Here is a 21,320-nt window from a genome sequence, read left to right as displayed (position 1 = left end):
GAACTTACTACCCTTTTTTGAAATCAGCTCGCTTTGTAGGCATTATACCTCACATTTTTAAGCTCAGAACGACAAAAGCAAAGATGTAATCTTCTCTCTGCAAATTTCAATGCGTCTAAAATTCAGCAGGCTTCCCCCTAAGAGTTCGCCGCTAGCCTTTAAAAACAAGAAGGAAAATGAGGGCCCCCGGTGGATGATCAAAAGGCGCTTATCCACCACAGCAAGGCCTTTATCTGCCCCTCAGGTTTGTTTGTTTTGAAAGCCAAGGAGCTGCACGGCCCCGGCCCTCCGGTACCCTGACAAAGCTCGCCGCCCGCAGGGACCCCTGCCGCCCCCGAGCCGCCCCTCACCTTCTCCAGCATCTGCCGCTCCTGCTCCAGCCCCGCCGCCTCCAGCTGCTCCTCTTCTTTCAGCATGGCCGGCGTGATCACCGTCGCCTCTGCCTGCTCCCCCATCTCGGCTCCCGGCGGTCCTGCAACGAGGGCACGGTCACTCACGGTCACTCACGGTCACTCACGGTCACTCACGGTCACCCGGGCCGTGCCCCGCGGCCGCCGCTGCCCGAGCTCCGGGCGGGCATTGCCCGGCCGCGGCCCCGCTCCCGCGCGCGCCGCCTCACCGCCCGCCTCGCGAGAACAAAAACCGCGCGCTGCGCAAGCCGCGCGAGAGGTGGCGGCGTTCTTCTCGCGAGGCCACGCGCTCCGCCCCCGGCCCGCGCCGGGCCATCTTGGCTCCGGGCAGGCTCCGGGCACGGCGGAGGAGCGGCGGCCCGGGCGCGCCGTTCCCGTTGGAATGGGCTGCCAAGGGAGCTGGTGGCCTAACTCTCCCTGCAGGTGTTTCTGGAAAGGCTGGGTGTGGCACTTGGTGCCAGGGTGGTATTCGGTCACCGGGCGGACTCGATGTTCCCAGAGGACTTCTCCAGTCTGGCGGGCTCTGTGGTTCGGTCCCGCCGCTGCACCGGCACCTGGAGAGCGGGACAGGGCGCGGGCGGGTGGGCTCCAGCACGGGCCTGAGGACTTCCCTGGACACTGCTGGCTGTGCCACGAGAGGGCAGCGGAGCGCTGGAAACCCGCGCGGGAGCGCGCGTACCCCAGCCGACGGGAAACCCTCTTTCCCAAAACAGGCGCTACGTTAAAACAAATGTTTCCAGTGCTCAGAGCTCAAACACTTCGGCTCCACGTAAAAAACACCCAGGCTGTCAAAATAACAGGGCTTGTCGATTCAGATGCTGTGCTGGTAATTGTTCACGTCTATTTGTCAAACGAATCACTATTTTAGACTTGCCCCACGCACATGGCAGCCTGCGCCAGGAGACCTGGAAAAGGGGGAGGAAAAAAGAAGAAATGAAAGGCAAACAAGTGTAGTAATAACTGAGGTGGATGGCATTCTTCTCATTCCCAAAGCCTGACAGGCCGATTCTGGATAATGTGGTTTATGCAAAAGTGATTCTCTTCTCCAAGGCGTAGTTCAGAAGTTAACTGGAGATGATTCTGCATCCATTTGAGGGAATGTTAGCAGGGAGCAATGTTATTAATCCCAAATAAAGTTATTTTTCAGGCATGGTGGCAATCAAATGCACCTTTTTCAAGCCTCTGTTTCACTTGCAAATGTTCTCAAAACATGACAGTGAATAAACAAAAAAACCCTCTTATTTTTCTATGGCACCTTTCATTCTGTCAAACCTAAAGCGCTTTCAAAACTACACCATTAAAGTAGAAAAATCAACTAAATGACCACTGAAAGGCATCCAATCTGGAATATGATGGTGGCTGCAGTGGTTCTCAACACCGTTGCGTTCCGGAAGCAGGGAAGATGCCACTAGAACTTAAGGAGCACTCTGGAGAATTGCAAAGATTTTGTCTGAGATATAACAATAACACCTTTACTACTTTAACGAAAAACCACCATTAAATCCTTATTTCCCAGAAATTGTTCTTATCCAAAGAGAATAAACCTCTCAGTAAAATAGATAATAGAATACAAATGTTCCGTCTCGCTCCTGTGTCCATGCACATTATTTTGTAACATCATTTAAACCATTTTTAGAATGGTGAGACACACATTCTCCACCTTACCTCAGATTAACACTTAAATGGGATGGCTTTGTTTCAGCCATTTCCTGCTCTGCCCAACACCTTGTCTGCAAAGCAATTTGGGATGGGAAGGGATTTGCCTGTGGGTAGTGGCATTGTGGCTCCCTGTGGGTGGCTCAGCATCACGATTGCCATTCATTTTTGCAGAGAGAGGCTGTGCTGCTGTACAAGGACTGTCATTCTCCCTCCCATCACAGCTTCCGTGGCTGCATCCACATCCATGTCCCATGGACCTCCCGCTATGCCCTGCAGCAGGAGAGGGGTGTGTGAGCTTTAGGAGAGCTAAAGCTTGCCTCTGTGTGCAGTGTGTTTCTGCGTCCAACTAGTTGTAATTTAGGTCTAGAATATTATTTTCCCTGTTTATTGGTAAAAGTCATCAGGAAAAAAATGACTGAAAGGTAATTAGCCATCTCTTTGGTGACATTCTTATATCCAACACCTGCAAAACGCGATGCAGTGAAAGCTTTGTAAAACATGCCTTTAAAAAAAATACTTCAGATAAATGCTACCAGATCAATCAGTTGTGGTTGAAACCTGTTGGACACATACCATTGTCTGTTTTTAACATCCCACAGACAGACACGTAGAAGGGGAGTGTGCAAAAGATTCATGTCCAGTCTTGCAGACAAGGACTATTAGCCTGGCTTAGCACATGTGAGTGGGGTGATGTCAACAAACATCCTCCTCCAGATCCACCAGATTCCACTACTGTGGAACGAGTATGTGCTGCTTGTCACTGCTCCTCTCCAACTGCTCTCAAGACTGACATCAGTATTTGATACTAAAAGTCAGAGGTAACAAGGGGAATAAGGCAGTCCTTATGTAAATTGTTCATGGGGTACACTCTTAGGAATTTGGAATAGGGCTATTTTTCGAGCAAAATATCTCAAATGGGCAGAGCTGAGAACACCTTTCACAAGTGTAGCAGGATCCAAAAATTTATCTGTCTCCATGTCATAAATCTTCATTCACTGCTTAGCCCAAGCAAAGAAGTTGTAAAATGTAGCTTCTATCCAGAGGCAATTTACTTCATTAATCAGTGACTTATTACTGCAGTGCAGAAAGTCACTGGTCCATCAGCTTTTGTTTCAGAAGATGAAAGTCCCTCATAACACACCTGGACACTCCTATATTCTAATGCAAGGTGCAGAGAAAGATGAACCTAGTGGCAGAGAGGGGGCTGGGGGAAATTACAGTGCAAGAGAGCAGATAAGAGTTAGAAAAAATGCAGATTGTAAACAAAGACGTTTCTGTTCCTAGGTTGGCCAAGTGGCTGCTGCTGTCACAGTAACCCTGGGTTGTCACCTTTGAATTTTACTTGTCATTCTGGTATGCAATACAAGAATGCGTGTCGTTTCATCATGCTCCTTGCCTGCACAGGTTACCTAATTAATTTACTACAAACTATAAAAGTAGTTCCTTGTACTAATTGCCTTGTCTGCTGAATGACCAGAGAGGAAGCTGAGACTTTGAAACAAGATGGTTATGAGGAAAGTGAGACAAATTCAGGCTATTTTGTCCTTGTTTTATTCCCTCACAATACATGTACAAAGCTTTCCTATTCCAGATAAAATGAGAAAGTCTCAAAAACACTCCAGCAGATAGCAGTAGATTCCTGACATTTGCTCACTGATATTCAAATTTAAATGTTTCTTTTTCCTCTTTTTTCCGTTGTTGTTGTTTGTTTCCTTAAGAATTAAAGACTGCTAAAACACAGTAGCAGAAGCCAAGGAAACTGGTTGCTCTTCTTCGTAGTAACAAACGTTGTTATGAGTAAAAGAAATACTATAGCACGATTCTAATCTCCATCCACGAGCACAATCTTCAGGTGGTCAGAAATTTCAGAGATCAAGTCCAGTGGATTGGCAAGTTTCAGTAAAACTCTTGTAACTAAAAGTTTTACATTGAGCTGGGAGATGTGTGGGAAAAAATGAGGGAAGCATCTGGAGTCTTGGCAAGCAACCAGCATGCTGTATATACAATAACACTAGATGGCTGCACAGTCTCCAAGAAACTGCTGTTGTCTGCAAGTTTGATTTTGCAGCTTGTGCACCTGAAATACACATGGTGAGATGTGTTGATCAGTGGAGTGTGTTTGTGTGCCAGCCCCTCTGTGTTAGTAGGCAATCCAGTTCTCTGAGCTGGCAGGCAGAGCTGCAAGATGGGCATTTGCTGACAGCTGGACTTAAGCATCCCACCAAAAGACAGGAATATCACGTTGTGGTGGGGCAGCCTTCCTTCAGATTTGCTATGTCCCTGTCACCAGGAGCTGAATCACATGTGAAGCAACTTCTGAGACACTCATTTCCAACCTGGCCTTTTGAGAAATCTGATATCCACACAACTGCCAGGCAAAGGGTGGAGTATGCAGAGGGAGGCAAAAACCTCTGTGGCCATCCAGCTTTAATCAGCCATATTTGTTTGTTTACAAGGACATCTAAAAAATACCACCCACCATTCTGTTCATCAACATCCCAAAGATTTCCAGCATACAGCTCTCAGGTTTCTAGCTCCTGCTGCAGCACACAGCCCGGACCAGACAGAGCAGGATTAGGGTTGTCAGGGAAAAGGATTGATAGCAGGATGTTACGCTTCAGCAGGTAATCAGTTCTCTTGAGGGGCAGGATCCTTCCTTAAAAGATGCTGCAAAAGTGACAAAATAATTACCATATAAGTCTGACAGTTTCAGCGAGCTCTTAAACTGGTGTTTGAATACACAACTTTTTTTCATATATTATGTGAAAGATTGTTTGTGTTTTCTCACCCTGACCAGGTCTGGATGTTTCAGCATCTCTGCTTGTAACTGATAATACAACATCCACTGAGAAATGACAGTTTTATCCAGCTCATCACCTAGTCCAAATTTTTCAAGCATAATTTCTGTCAGCAATGTGTTCCCTGGCTTACATTTGGGTAACTGTCACAAAATCCCCTTCTAGTTTCTCTGCCCATAATTGTTTGTCTCTTTACAATGGTTTGGGGCTGTATATCCACACAGGCACCACATTAATGCACAATGAGACCTAACACCTTCTGCTTCAAAATTACTTTCTGCTCTCCCTTGACATGTATGCATACTAGCATCACAGCTTACAACCTCATTTTGAGGCACCCCAGGAAGGTAAAGTGGAACCAAACCCTGGAAGGCACCTAACCATGTTGCACAAAGTTCCTGGTACGTAAATCACTTCTTTGCTTGTGGCTGCAAGAAATTAAAATGTTACCAATCAGGCAGAGAGGAAAAGCACAGAAATTCTTCTCTGCTTTAGTTTGCTACCTGCCCATCACTCTTGCCAATTTGCCAGTGAAGCCTGGAGATCATAACATGGCACCAGCTGCAGCCTTTGACCCACTGGATGTTGGGAATTCACAAACTAAGGGATCTGGAAAAGCTGATCACAGGATGCAGCTTTGCATGTGCTGCACAGCAACCCACAGAGGTGTGAGCTCAGGGAGTCCTCACCTCAGTCTGAACATGCAAACTCCCCGCTTTTCCCCTCAGTCAGAGTCAGCTCTAAGCAGGAACGATTACATTTTTGAGTGTCACATGAGACAAGGACCTCTAAGTCACACTGAAAAAAACCCACTCCTTGTGAAATTTTTGCTGGCAGGCAAAGGAAGAGCACAAACATCTGTGAGCTTAATGTATACCAAACAGGCATGTTGAAATCTTACTACAGGTTGAGAGCACAGAGTGGGGAGACATATATGCACAGGCAAACACAGCACTGATGACACAAGAGTGACCAGAGCACCACAATGTTCACAAAACTGTCCATGGGTAATAAATCAGCTCCTTTTGTGGGTTTTGATGGCAGGGATTCAGCTGGATCCGATGACAGCTGGTTTGCATGAGACAATCAGTCTTGCCTTTGGTGATTCCTTCTGAACTGGGCTAGCTACAGTATTTATCACCAGCTAATGTTTTTTACTCATTTCATCATCATTACAACTATCAGGAAATGCTGCACAATTAGCAAACCCATGGTTTAACCCCAGCAAACAGGAGGGCCAGATTCACATTCACATTGCCTTCTCAAAGGTTTCTAGAACCCCAACCATGATGGTGAGGGATCTGTCAGTGCCATTAAGACTTTTTTTTTTTTTCCCCCAGGGATAGTCAACACAATTAATGAGCTTAGATTGTCCCCAGGGGAATCTACTTGGTACAAGGATTGCCTGCAATTGTACTAACTAATGTGATTTATTTGTTTTTTGAAATACAGGATCCAAAATTCACTTAGTTCACAGCATGCAGACAGTAAAGTTACTATCTCACTTAAAATCCCATTCCTTCTGATTCCTCCATGCTGAGTTTTTGCTGACTCATAAGCAACTTCCACTATGCAAGAGTATGATGATCTTCAGCAATAGGCAACAGCATACACAGACACAGAGTCTCCAGCCTGGTAAGTCTAGCATGTGTCAGAGATGTGGGATCAGGCAGCCACAAGTGGCTCCCTGCAACTTTGGTGGGGTGGAGAGCCCAGCCCATAATACATGCTTTTAGCATATCTGCTGAGAAGTGAAACTCCCTTCCCTCACACTCACCACAGCACAAAGGTATTTTGAATCCTACAAAGGGCATGCCAAAAATCAAATTTTTCCATCAACAGAGAAAATGAGGAATGTGTGTATCTGGTCTGTTGGGCTCAAAGGGGGAGATGATTAATCACCAGCAAGGGAGGATGACTGTAGATGGCGAGTCAGCATCTCTAAGTATTTTGTTTTTCCTCCCCATATCCCTTTCTCCTTTTGAAATTAATTCTAGGAGATTGTTTACAGCAGAGTCTCCTCTTCATGCTTTGGCATCTTGTCTGAAGTCAGCAAGTCACATCCTTTCTGCCAACATTCAGAAAACACTGGTCTAGAAAACAGAAGCTACCTCAAAGACAAACCAAGGAGTACAGTGTTTCAGGAGTAGCTGTAGGTGAAGCCTTGGAAAGGGACTGAGACGGCCCATTAAGGGTGAATGGAATCCCAGCCTCAGTGAACCCACTGAGTATTTTGCCCCATCAGAGTATATTCTTTCCTCACCAAATTTCTGTCAAAATGCTCATGATTTCACCTGATTTCAGAAATTTTTTGTACCTCTAGAGTCTGTTGTTGATGAAAGCTTCTGCTATGATCCACTCAGGCTGTACAGTCCGAGAATGAACTACTCAACATAAGGGATGAGCAGAAGACAAGTCATGGTAAGCAGTCGCCCACTGATGCTGTGCTTTTTTAACCCCAAAGTCACACAAACTATTACAGTACAAACCACATATGAAAACAACACAGGATAAACTACAAGACCTATGCTGGTGGGATACTGCACTTGGATTTAAATGTAAAACTGAAGTTTTTATGCAACTACAGTCATTAAGAATCATGTATTATTCACTGAATAATAGAGTTGTTAATGTTTGCACTCACACAAAATTCTTGCTCAGATCAGTTCCTGCCCTATGGTTTCAGTTGAACACACTGTTTTCCATTTTGTCTTAAACTCTTGACTGGAAGTGAGGTATTTCCTGTAATACTGTTATACTGAGACCAAGACCTACGTCATTTGTAAAGAATTCCAGATTCACAGGGAAACACTATAAAAGTGTGAAAGAGTAGCCCTTTCTTCTTTCTTTTAGGTAAGAGAAGAGGCAAAACCCACTAAGCTTCTTTCAGATTTTATGCTGTAGTTTTGATCCTGAATGGGCAGAAATACTAACAAAACCGGTGATTTTCTTCCAAAAGAAAGTTTTTAAATGGTTTGATGAAAAGTGTACATACAGCTGGTTCTCTGGTACAAACCTGTTCTTTAACCTTAGTGCTGACTACATGGGGAGAACACCCATGTACATCTAATTAACACAGACATCGCAGAAAGGAGTGGTGCTGGGTAAGAGGTGGTCCCCTATAGATCAAGGGAGGTCACCCTCTGTGGTGCATCCTAGGGTGCTGTGCAATGTAACAGACACTGCAGGGCTAGCACTGACCTTTCTTTCTTCCAGAAACACTAAACATTGGCCCTAGGACCTACGCAGGAATAACCAGGAACCACGAACAATTGGGACACTACTGGGCAAGTACAGCTTATCAGTCACTATAGCAGTGCTCATGTGGAAACAACCCTGCATCAGTAAATCTGTCTTACAGCAAAAAGACAAATCTGAGCACTGGGGACTGACATAAGTAGGTGCCAGTAGGAGGGTTCAGGACATGTTGTGCAGACTATTTGTAGAGACATGTTTCTGCCGTTCTGAGTCCATAAATAATGTTTACGAAGAGGTATTAGGTACCTTCCCCAAGGGCTGCTAGAAAAAAGGAATAAACAGACCAGAGGAAGCTTAGGCACATTCCAGTTTGGGGAGGAGAAAGAGGCTGCAAAGACATCTCCAGCAGACTTATTATGGTACCTTTATGAAACATTTGCCTTTTGTACCCAGAGGGCAGGGGTGAGAGAAATATGATTCCTTGCTCTGACAATAGTGGAGATTGAATGCTGTATCTGGATGGACTGCACTCTCTTGTCTTGGAGCCACTCCTGCAAAGGTGTCCTAAGCCAGACTGACAGCAGCCAGAGGGGTTTCTGGCAGATGCTCATATCCCAGGGAAATGGCAGGTATATGAACCGATCTCATCAAACTTGGGAAAAAGTGGGGAATGGGGAAAATACTTGGATTTACACAAACAAATCTTGCCTTGCTCCATTCTTATTTACAAGGTTGATCCAGCACAAAAAAAATCACCTCTTCAACCCAAACAAAGCAGCACCATGCAGAGAGCACAGCAAGTCTGCTGATGTCCTTGCTGTGATCTCACTGGGGCTTCGAAGTGCACTCACAGTTTAAAGAAATGGATGACGATGATAAAAGAGAATTATTTTTGCTTTACCCTCATATGCTTACTAAACTCCCATGAAAACTTAGTAAATTCCCCCTGCTGCTTCCCCAAATGTCTGTGCCTCAGGCCCAAACTCAGTTATTCCTTTAATCCTGTGCAGGAGATCCAAGATCAAAGTTGGTGGGACTTTGTTTCATCGCAGCTATTCCCAGCACCATCCCTGGAATTCAGACAGCTGCTGGGTTTCATTCCTCAGCCATTGGCTAGCCAGAGCTGACACTTTAGTGTTAACCCTTGGTTTTGGCATGAATTTTGAACTGGAGTCTTGTCTCCTGAAAACTCCCCTGCTCTGTGGCAGATGACTCACCTTCACTGTGGTACCCCATAGGAATGAATTACTTGCTTCATGGGTACCAAAATTCCAGTGGCAAAGGAAGGGATCCCTGTGGAATCTTGGATCCTCTGAGATGGAAGGTGATCTCTAACTACCCATTATATTATCCCTGGGAGAGGGGGAAAAGAATGAAAACATGAAACATTTCCCGGAAAAAAACAAGACCAGCCCTGTATTTAATCAAAACATTTTGTTTTGTTCCACTTGTAATCATTTCCATCCAATGAAAAAATACTTTAACAAAGAAAATAACAGTTCTCTTCCATGGACAAACAAAATAAGAAGTCATGTCAGTTCCTATACAGTGCTACAATGAAGGTGACATATTTTTAATGCTGTGTTGAAATTGTCTTTACTTATATTGCAGTAATACTGAACACATCAATTTAGGTTAAATGATCTAATTTCAGTGTTTGTTAGGGTAGTGGTGAGAAAACCCAAGATTCGTGGGGAAAACACAGAAGTGACACTTCATTTCCCCTGAAACTCATGAAAACGTGAATATGAACACTGATTACATCCACATGATTGACTAGGGCAGAGGTTCCAAAAAGATGAAGACTAATCTGAGACCCCAGGGAATTATTGCCATTGCCAGCTATGCTGGTACCTTTTTTCTTTTCTTTTTTTTTTTGAAACCCTAGTTTTCCCATGGTGGACTGAAGTAAACAGGGGAAAAGAATACCCGTTCTTGTACAATACTCACTCTTACACTCAAATGACTGTCTCATAATCAAAATAATAAATTGCAGGTACCTTGGTTATAGTTTATTGAGATCCCATGCCAGGCAAAGGCTCTCTGTATGTTTGCTTTAATTATCATGTTCCTAAAGAAGGTAACAGTTTATGCAGGTTTATTACAATGCCTGACTACCCTCCCTTTCCTGTGCCTCAGGTACCTGAATTTTGTATTCCCCACAGAAGAGTGGAAATAACCTTGGAGACTTCTTCAAAACTGCTTCAAAACACATTGAGACCTACTGCTGAAACAGCAGTAGAAAAACTTTGTCACTTCCATATGCTGGGATATTTTTTTTTTCCCCAGAGCTCAGGCATTCAGCATCACAGTTGCATTTTCCTGCCTAGAACAGGCCAACCATTTTCTCGTCAATACCAGCTGACCTCAGTGCCCAGGTGAAAAGGGGCCTGTAAGTCATGGACAGTGCTACTTGCTTTTAAATTATTTTTCACCCAAGAACATTATGCTGGTTTCAGCACTGTCTTGGTGTAAGTCCTGCTTCCGAGCACTATCTCTGCACCTCGCCCATCCAACTCAACAGGTATATTTTCATACCTTCTAGCAGCAGATACTTTGTGGAGGAGTTAGTGTCTGCCAGGTGTGGTTTAATACTAATTAATTCAGGCTCCTTGCCATTTTCTCCTCCAACTCAACACTGACAGCACACCAATCACATGTATTTTTCAGCAGCACATCGTCTGACTGAATCAAAATATGCCACTGAGATCCATCAGCATGGCCCTTTGCTGCAGCACAAACAGAATATAGCTACCTGCTTCTCAGACAGGTGTGACATTTCAGGATCCACCTGACATTGACTTAAACCCCTGTTAGTGTGTTTTGCAGCAGAGAGCATGGCTAGTTTGTAAGTTGTGGGAAGTCAGCATCTGTTCTGGGGAAAAGGGCGGTTTTGAAAAGGTAGAGGTTGCCCAAGATGTGCCTACACAACACAGGAAGAGATGTCTGGGAAGCACCACTGTAAGAATCAGGAGGCTGGTCTGCTGGGTGGCTTGTGGGATGGACGGAGAACAGGGATATAAAGCTCTCCCTTGCAGGAGGCCACCATCTTGGTAATAGAGGAAGGAAGACTATTCCTTTCTTTGTGTGAGAAGAAAGAAGGGTGCCCAGGTCTTCACCAAAACACCAGGATGAAATCACAATTTTTATCTGAGATACTTACACCTCCTGGTACCAAACGTCATATTACTCATGGAGAGCTCCACCTCCTCCTCCCTTTGGGTACTACTGACATTGCAAAATATTTTGCTAACCGCATTTTTTTCCACGTAGTATTTTCTGTGCCAGCAGAGAAGTCTGATCTACTCTGGAAGGTCAGCACCATCCTTCTAGAACTTTCAGCTACAAGTGTGATGGCCTGCAAGAATCCAGCAGTTGAAACTGATCAATTAACCATAAAAGTTGATATCTATGACAAAGGATATCCTAAAAAAACCCACAGTCAGCTACTAACTAGAACTGTCTACCCTGTCTAGCTTTGTCCATCTTATTACCCCCCTTTCTCCACCCATGGCTTTAAAGATGACGTCTCTTTCTCCTAGAGCTTTCTCAAAGTGTTAATGAACTACACAAACCAAATCTGTATTAAAGCTCTGAAAATGTTTTGTTGTTCAGGTATAGGGCTTGAGTTATACTCACGTATCAAAATTTCCAGGTCATTAGCTCTCGTGTTAGGATAGCGAGTTACAAACTCATGCATATATGTGCCATGATGGATTTTCTCTAATTGCCTTTTTCTGAATTCTGATGGCTGTGAGTCATTGCAGGCAGGAATTTATATAGCCAGAAAGGTTAAATATAAATATATCAATCTATTGTCCACCAATAGAGACTATTATATGGAGAGAAAAAGGCCAGGGATGTTCAGAGTTAAGGAATATTTCTATTCCAAGTGGACAAACATGTAATGCTACCTGCACGTCTTGCTGATAAGAATGTGCAGACGCTTGGGTTAGTGCTGGAGCCAGGAACGTTACACCAAATCTGATGTGGAGTGAGGGTGTACTGCCGTGGCTGCTCTGTCCTCAGCACTCAGGAACAACCTGGCCATCCAGCACAGCTCAGCAGCTTCCCAGCATAACCACTCGTGATCCCCTGAGTTTTTTTCGGTGTTACACCTTTTCAAAAAGCAAGAGTTCTCCATTTAAAAAAAATCCTCTACAGTATGATCCTGCAGATCTGTTCTGCCTTCACAGGAATATGCACAGAAGCATAGGGATTTCCACTGATTTTCATCTTTGCTTGGGCCAAGTCACCTACAAATACAAGGACAAAGACAAAAGCAAGACAAAAAAGTCTTGCTATTTCTGAGGTTCCTGGTGGCCAGGATGAGTGACAGCTGGCAGTATACTGTCCCCCATTCCTGCCATCAGGGATAGGTGAAAGAACACTAGTCAGGGTATCTGTTTCATCCATGAGAGTAACAGGGATATCCCTCAGTACAGCAGTTCCCTGTTGTTTCAGCTGATGGTCCCAAACCTGCCTTCAGCATGGGGAAACAGGGAGGCAATGGAAAGGGGCACTCCTGGCTTCCCACACCCCCTCCTTTTCCCTGCTCATTCCCTTACCGAATCCTCCCCCAGCCTTATCACATTCCCTCCATTCCTCTCATCGCCCTCTGAGCTTTCCTCTGGAACGCTGAGCCTGTGCTGCTGCCATCCACTGGCTTCCAGATCCCCTCGCTCAGACCTGTGCCATGGGGTTCCTAGCCACTGCAGTGAGAGGGGTGGGGGAACCCTCACCTCCCACTTACTGTCTTCTGCCACAGCTCTAAAAAATATGTATTCACTCCCTATCCACCTCTGCTCTTGACAGCACCACACAAACCCCCCTTCTTCTTGATGCTATCTATCTATTTACAATAACTCAGTTTCCATAAAATCTCCTCCACTTATTCCTCACTGAAGCCTCTTATCTTATCTTGCAAACCTGACTTGACATCAGGCAGTTTGGTGTTTATATGAAAAAAAGGGTTTGGCTTTTAAAACAGTTCGGCAGCCACAAACAGAACTAGGTCTTCAGAATAGCTTAGCCTGCATTTTTGAGCACTAAAATGAGAAGCCAGCTTTTCCAAGAGGGCTCTTTGTAATGGTGTGCTTTGAAAATATTACTTTAAATATCCCTAAAACAGTTAGATATGGAGCCTTTGCTGAAAGTCAGACTCTAGCTTGGTGTCTCCCTGGCAGCCAAGCTCACCTGAAATCTGTTCTGCACCCTTTTGCAGCTCTTACAAGCCCTTCCCTCGTCTCCTGCTGCCTCCTGAGCCTGCACAACACAGGTTATCAGGGCAAGGGTAAGGCTGGCCCCTGCTGATTTTGACAGACTGGAACTTGATTGATACAGTTTGCAAACCTGGCACAATAGTTTGTTATGCCTTTGCCTGTTGCTTTACATTGAAACTATCTTGGGAGCAAGCAAATTATGCTACCAGACTTTTATTCACCAAGTTTCAAAGTTGGGTCATCTGGAGGTCAGGATTTTTTTTTTATTTTTTTTTCTTCTTTAAGAGCACTACCAAGAACTCTGGGGAAGGTACCAGCAAAAGCTCCCTTTATGCAAAACCACAAAAAACACATATGCCCATTATTTTTACTTGGCATGGAAACGTGTATCAGTTCAATTGTATTGGCTTTCAAAAAGAATAGCTGTGCAGTGACTGTTCTGGTGTACAACAGTTTGGTGACATCTGTCCTCCATCCCATGAGTCGTGGAACGCTGCAAAGTCATGAAGTGATCTATCACAAACCTCCTGTTATTTCAGGATACGGAAATATCTCCCAAGCGCTGTATATAGACTACGGATTCATCATGAGCCAACCTGGAAATTTCAGTCTGAGCAGCAGTCTTAAATTAGTAAGTGCAGGGAAGTCTGCAGTAAAAGAGCAGACTGTCTCCAGTCATCCCACACCAAACAAGCATACAAGCAGAAGTAGAATTTTATAGATAAAAGCACAAATAGCACTGCTAAGATAAAAATCACAAAGGTCCCAATCCCTGAAAGTCCTGGGAGTACTTAATTTTTTACAGTGGGCTTAGATCAGGTCTGAACAGAGGGAATATCAATATATCACTGGCATTTCCCATCTGGACTTAGAAGAGCCCTGCTTTGGGGTTGGTTTGGAAGGGAAGAAATGTCTCTTCATTACAAACTTGCTTTAGTTTCTCTGGGAAACCATGGTCACTTATTGCTCATAGAAACAGTTTAATACAGACTCAAAACTTTAATGTTCAGGCAGCTTTACAAAAGGGAAACAGGTTTTTTTCCCCTTTTTCTCTGCTAGGGAGATGAAAAGCAAAGAACACTGAACCAATGTGCTGAGGAGGGAGAGCACCTCAGTGCTGGTGCCATATCTGAGCTTCTGTGCCCATTCTATCACATGAAGAGGTGCCAGGTGTGGGGACACACAGCAGCAATCACCTGGTGCTGCACACAGTCACACACAGACTGTGATGTAAGATCCAGTCATGTTACCAACCTCAGTTCACAAACAGTGGAGCCACAGATATCCTCCGGGATGTCCAGAGGAAATACACACCCAAGAACTGGATATCAGAGTTGTACACAAATGAAAGAGCATTGATTTGGCCTCAGCAAGAGATATTTTAAATAACAGGTTTTCAGAAACACATGCTATTTATCAAGTATGTCCTGAGGTCATCCAGACAGGTCCTTGACTACTGAACCTATCTGCTCATCAAGGACAGCCAGATCCACAGGAACTGACAACCACTGCTCAAGGGCAAGCTTACAGTATCTTTTTTAGTGAGATCCCATGTGGCAACTCTTAGTGTTTAGTGATTCTTCTGAATCCTGGGACAAGTGAGTTCCATCATTTCACTGAATGGGGGAAATCCAGGCTCACATACTGCATGTCAACAATCCTCTGTTCCCATTTATTTTAGAAGGTGTACAACAATGTATACCCCCTCCAAGCAGGAAACGGTAAATTCTGTAATCAAACTGTGAAAACGTAATTATGAGTATAATTAAGGTGAAATATAGCTCTATTGAAGTTGGTGGGAGTTTTATTATTAACTAAAGTTTCACCCCTGTGTTTCAGATGGGTAGTTATCCTGTTCAAGCAAAGAAGCCATTATTTAATCAAAATGACATTTATAATGCAGTATTACTATGATATTCAAACATTCAGAACATGTTTACTTTAATCAGTTCTAATTAAATTGTAATACAGGACAAAGATTTAGTTCTACTGGTGAGTGAACATATATTCAGGGGAAAAGCAATGCAAATTGTCCAGCATCTCATTAAGTGCTATTTGTATTTCTTAAACTCTGGTGATGTTTTAGCAAGTCACATTTAACTCTTCCATTCTACTCCACTGAAATGGATTGTCCTAAAATGAGAGTGAGCATTTTCAAAGTAAAGCAACTGCACCATTTACAGTAATGCAGTGTTTGCAACAAGGTAAATGAAGGCACGACCAATAAACCCTCAGCCCAGTTAATTGCAAGGTTTAAGCAGCATTTTCACAGCCACTGGGATTGTCCAGGCATTAAAAGCAAAGAAAGCAAAGAGGCTGAGGGATGCTCTGGATAGTCTCACACTCCATCTCTGGACCAGGATACAGTGTTGGCACATGCCTGGCAGACCCTGCCCAGCCTGGCTTCTTCCCAGCAACAGATCAGGCGAGGGTAGAAGGCACCCATTTTTCTGCACTGGGCAGAGTCATGATGGGGATGGAAAACCAGGTCAAGTCCAGGCCTGGCTGGAGCTTTGCAGGCCTAGTAACACCTTAGAGAGTGAAAAGGGAGGCCCGGGTCAAGAACAACACTCTTTTGAGTTCCTCCTCATCACCTTTTCTCACAATTTCATGGTGGAAAACTTCTTGACCCTTCCCTCATATCTTCTATCTTTTTTGCCACAGTTCCTTGGCTTACTATCTAGTTTTACAAGTCTCCTCATGACAAAGCAGAACATGAAAGTATCCTGCCCTTCCAGAGTGACTCTGATTATGACCTGTCCTTTGTCAGGGCCACAAAAGCAACCCTCTGGCTCCCCCAGGACACCAAGGTTCCGGCAGAAGAGTAAGGCACCTCCTTGTCACACACAGCTCAGCTTGCTTGCTTGCTTGCTTCTTTCCTTGTCACCACTGGTCCTCAAGCACCTCTACTACTTTTCCTGCTACTCACCAGCTCTCCAGCATCACTCCTCTCTCTTCCTCCACTTACACTTGACTGCCACACCAGTGTGTGGCACCAAGGTGCTCACCACTGCTCTGCTTCCCATCCTAAAGCAGGCACCATCTTCTCTTGGCTGAGACCTGCTGTATACTGTCTGAGACAGCTGACCTAAAACAACTGGTGGAGCAGGGTGCAGGTGTTGTGGGGTGAGGAATTGTTGACAGGGACCCCTTCTGTGCCTGCATTGCCACCATCCAGCCTGAAGCATCCACAGAAAGAAAACAGAGGGTTTGAGCTGTGCCATAATGTGGAAAGCAGCCAGCACAGCACAATACAATGCAGCTCAGCCAGAGCCTTTGGAAGGTGTTGATGAGGTATGCCAGCTTGTCCCTTGGCTGAGAAAAGTGTGGACCCTGAGGGGAGGTAGTCCGCAGGAAAGCGAGGGGAAGTGCCCTGGCTCTGGAGGCCTACAGAGCAGTGACTGAGTTTAAGCACTTGTTTTAAATCTTTTAACATCAGTCAATCCTTCAGCCCAACTCAGTGAGCACAAAGGTGCTTCCATTGTGCACCAGAGAAAGTAATGTGCCTGGCAAGCCACTGGCCCATACTTCCCAGGGCAGAGTTCTGGGCAGCTGTTTCCCATGTGGTTCACCAGGGCTCTTTTCACAGCAGGGTGGAGTGGGGACCACATACCTGCTCCAGGATCCAAACACACCAGGTGTTTGAGCCTTCTCTGCTCTTAAAAGGCTGGTGGACACATCAACAAGCAGAAGTGGTGCTGAGCTAGGTGGCAACTTTTTCTCCTGCCCTGTGTTTGGGGAATTGCTTGGGGCAGCAGCGTCCTTAAGAGAGGCAGGGAAGATGCAGAGTGGTTTTGGTTGTATACGCAAGGTTTGCTCATTTTGAGTATTATGTGTTAGTAAGTGTTAATTAAGTGAAGGAACAGCAAAAATTGAAATGTATTTAGATTATGAGAAGCGTCTGGAGCAAGACGTAAGATTTGCAAAAGTTAATACATTACCCCTAACAGAGGCAAGAGCTGCTCACTACCCCAAGAAGCTATTTTTTTGCACCATAAGTGCACTGCAGTGAAACAACTTCCTCTAATGTGACCCCAAACCTTCACCTGGACAAGCTGTATATATGCAGGCCACTGCCAAGTTAGCAAGAGAACCATTTCACAGGAAGCTGCAGTCCTCCGGAAACTTCCGTTTACAGGAATGCAAATATCATGCAATTCCTCTTTGAACCCACACCTCTTTTTTTTTTCCCCTTGACCTGTCCCTCCTGTGAGGGGCTGCTGGCTGAGGCAGCATGGGCTCCCCTGAGCCATGCCTCCTGACACCCTGCCTGGCACCAGACTCAGCAAGGCAACAGCCCCACGACACCCCCAGGCTGGCACTGACACCCTCATGCAGAAAGTGCTGCAAGTCCTCACTTAAATGACATTAATACTGCACTGCTGGCATGGCAGATCGGGCGAAAGTAGCTAAAACCTAAAAAAGGAAACAACCCCGTACAGTCACCCATCAGGCACAGGTTCAAGGCAAGCCTGAGGAATGCTGCACAGAACATATCCTCCCTGTCCTTTCTCGGCTGCTGGAGAGTACCCCCATAACACGGTATTAAATCCACCCCTTTTCCCACACTGTCACACAGATATCCAATGTCCCTCTGCCTGCTACATCCCAAAACCTCACTTGTACCCAAGTGAAAGAAAACATATTTAAGTCAAGAAGGTGACTGTGTTGCACAGAGTTCTTTTGTGCCATGCTGCAGGTGTACAAAACAAACCAGGAGGTAATCAAGCAATCTGTCCAGATCCAGCCTTTAACCAAAGGGTCAGGGAATGGGATGGAAAACAAGGTCTAATATGTATGTATGATGAAAGGTTGACAGTTATTTCATTGTGTGCTTCAGTGTGAAAACCACAGTGACAATGATACTGGAATGTGTTTTTCGTCATCACAAATACTTCATGCCAGGTGGAGAGACCTTTTACATGCATGAGTAATCCTGTGCTTTTGGGGCTGCACAACTTAAAGAAGATGGGCCTTGAAACTACCTGCAAAAATCCTGTTCTCCCAGACAAGCTGTGGCAGAAGGAGATGAAGTTATTTGCATGTGGGACATGCCTAAAGCCAAACAGCAGAGGAACACCTCTCCCAGCGTCACCTCACCTATGCAAAGATGCACCTGCTCAGGGATCTGTCCTGCTACTGCATATTTTGGCTCCTGGGGAGTTTTTTGAAACAAGGCTCACATTTGACAGGCATCCTCCTTTGCAACTACACTGTCTCAGTGGACACTGTAGCAGTCATTTTCATGAAAGATCTGGGATTGCACAGTAGTAACTGGGGCATGAGGGAACAACACAATGGCCCAAACAACACAATAGTTTTAGGAGTCACCACTAAATGTATCTCCCTTGCTTTCCAGGCATCTAACTTAGGAACTGTAGTACAAACAAACCTTGCCCAACCCCCTCACCCACTCTCCTTGGTGCAAGCAGCTCCCGGTGAGCTCGTGCCTGACTTCTCCACAATAGAGAAGTACCCTCTGCTCTGAAGATGCTTCCCACAACATCCAAGTTGACAGAGGTGACAAGAAACAAAGGATGCAGCTGTACACCCAGGGGATCCAGAGACACAACAGCTTTCCACATTTGTGGACTTCTTTGGGTGGAGAGTTTTCTCATGACTGAGGAAATTGATGCATCCATCAAAAACTAAGCTGATGCTGACTAAGAGGTTTTTTCTCTTCCTGTTACATCCTCTGCAGCTCAAGAGGGAATTTCCTGCCCAGTTAAGATTTGGAGAACACATCCCACACTCTCAGCACATGGGTGAATGGGAAAGAGACCCAGCACAAGGACTGGCAGCTGCAGGGAAAGGGCAGATGTATTGTGGCCCAAAAGCCACAGTAGCCCCAGTCCCCAGGTCAGGCTGTCCCAAGTCCATTTCCCTGCCTGGCTGGTTCCTTCCCGTCCTTGTGCTCTGCCCCAGGACAGCAATGTATAGCTCAGCCCCAGCACCCCACGCTCCCCTCACTAACAAGCTGGACTTTAAGGAAAAGGAGTCAATCTTCCTCAAAACTCCCAATTAAATGTTGAGATCTGACAAATACTCTCACTGCCAGACAAGAGATGAAGCTGCAAGATAGAGGCATCTTTCCTTTCTTGTACTACAGCCACAACTGGGTTCAATATACAAAAGGGAACATGATCTTTCCCATGTCAAGTGTGTTCACAAGGTTTAGACAAAAGCACACTAATAATCAGTTTCCCTTTTCTGCACTTTTTTTCAAGCTTGGACAGCAAAACCAAGCATCACTTTTGTTTCTTGCCTATGGGTTGTTTTTGATGAGGGCCGATGTCCACCCTTTGGAAGAATTCACTGCTGTTCATAAAACAAGCACAAAATGGTAAAATCTCCCTTTGGGTAGATGCATTTACACTGGCATAAAAGTCCTAAGCATGCTAATGCTTTTGTCTGATTCAGTGCTAAGCTATTCAAGTGTAAAACATCTCGATGCTAATATAGCAAATAAACCCAAGATGAAAAAATACATAAAACACAGTTATGCTACTAAAACTTTCCAAGTGTAGACAAAAGTAATCACATGCAACAACTAGCAACAGCTTTGTGGAGCCCTCTAGACTCTGAACATTGACATATATTGTGTCAACACAGAGCATTTCCAATTTAATTATCAGTTTCATACACACAAACACACCCTCTTGTGAAAGTACCTAGAGCATCGAAATCTTGTGCTCACTGCCAACCATTTTCATTCCATGTTTGCCCTAGCCCGCGGCTAGAGGACTTGTCTTGTACACATTCCAGGGGATATTTTATTCTTGTTCAAAAGCTTACTGTCAGTGGGTTGTTTTATTTATTATATTTGGTAACACAGTCATTTCTGTGGGCCTCAAGCATTTGTTGAACACAAGGGGGTAAACCAAGCTTAGAAAGAGCCAGTTTGAGATTCCTTAGGAATTTCAATTTCTGACAGCATCATACACTTTGCTTACTACAAATTAGGTACTTTTCAGAACACTTCAGGCTGAAGCTATTTACAAACATCAGCATTGTAGCTTTTTTCCTCTCCAAACTAGTTATTTAAATAAACAGAGTCTCCAGGTAGCATAGCAGTGTGCTCAACACTGTACAAAACAATGGATCTCAATGTCAGAAAGAAAGGAGAGTGCAATGGTGTATGGGCAGCAGAGCTGAAGGTGAGAGGCTAATTCTTTGTCCCCAGAATTCCTTTGGCTCTGCCATTGCATTCATGCTAAGGTGTCTGTAACTACTCTTCTGCTGCTCTAATAATCTAAGTCTGCCCACTGCAGGCTGGGAGCTGAGAGGGGAGCCTGAGCTGGTTGCATGGGCAGAGCACGGCAGCATGTCACACATCAAGCACACAGCAATAACCACAGCATGTCTCAGTGCAGGAAACAGGGACCTTCTTCAGGAAACAGGGACCTCCTTCCCCAAGGAAACCTACAACTTTCCTTCTCATCAGCCCAAAGAGCATGGAAAACCTGGCTCTGTCCACACAACAAACCACATTCTTTGGTTTCCCAGAAAAAGAGGAATAGCTGCTGGGTGCACCATGATACCTGGAGTGTTTCAAGAAAATCAGATGCAGCCCACAAAAACTCTCACTGCAGTGGGAAGCAAGGGGGGAGCAGTAAAATCCTCCCAGCCTCAGGAAAAAAAGATGCCTTTTGGTGGATGACACAATTTGGGAGCAATTAATAATTAAATACAAGAGCAATGTGGTGGGAAAAGGGGCCAATTAGACAACCTACCTTTAAATTGTGGCTGGTGCTAATCAGCAAACTCCAGTGACTGCTACAGCAAAAAGTGAATTCACCTTAGTTGATACTTGGCCTGAAGTGTGTGCTGCAGAAGCACAGGAGGGCTGGCACCTGCAGAGCAGTGGGGCAACTGGACTGATCTCCCCTGACAGCTCCCCTCTCATTCACTTTCTCATGGCATTTGTAGCACCACTCTGTGATCCCCTTGGGGCCACTGATCCTATGGACAGCTGAAGTCCATGGAATTAGGCCGGTTTAACCGGTGGGGTAGCACATTTTCTCCTGAGAGTG

The 21,320-nt window shown here is 45.0% G+C and overlaps 1 protein-coding gene across 3 annotated transcripts in view; it reads right to left on the bottom strand.

The window, feature by feature from the left end:
• HELLS (helicase, lymphoid specific) overlaps positions 1 to 21,320 on the bottom strand; it is a 46,280-nt gene that overhangs the window by 21,973 nt on the left and 2,987 nt on the right. The window contains exons 1-2 of one of the 3 annotated variants that reach the window (XM_066191345.1): positions 888 to 906; positions 351 to 472 (exon numbers count right to left, since the gene is read on the bottom strand). In XM_066191345.1, coding sequence (XP_066047442.1) covers positions 351 to 455 — 105 coding nt within the window. In that variant the 5' untranslated portion in view covers positions 456 to 472; positions 888 to 906. Of the gene's footprint in view, positions 1 to 350; positions 473 to 619; positions 659 to 887; positions 907 to 21,320 lie in introns of those variants that run through there. The other 2 variants (XM_066191343.1, XM_066191342.1) reach the window with 2 other exon arrangements.

This window comes from Chamaea fasciata, unplaced genomic scaffold (genome assembly GCF_029207755.1).
Source record: "Chamaea fasciata isolate MVZ Bird 193981 ecotype frontalis unplaced genomic scaffold, bChaFas1.0.hap1 SCAF_9, whole genome shotgun sequence".
NCBI lineage: Eukaryota > Metazoa > Chordata > Aves > Passeriformes > Sylviidae > Chamaea > Chamaea fasciata.
Note: the sequence above shows the minus strand (reverse complement) of the source record. Positions and strands in the feature narration are given on the sequence as shown.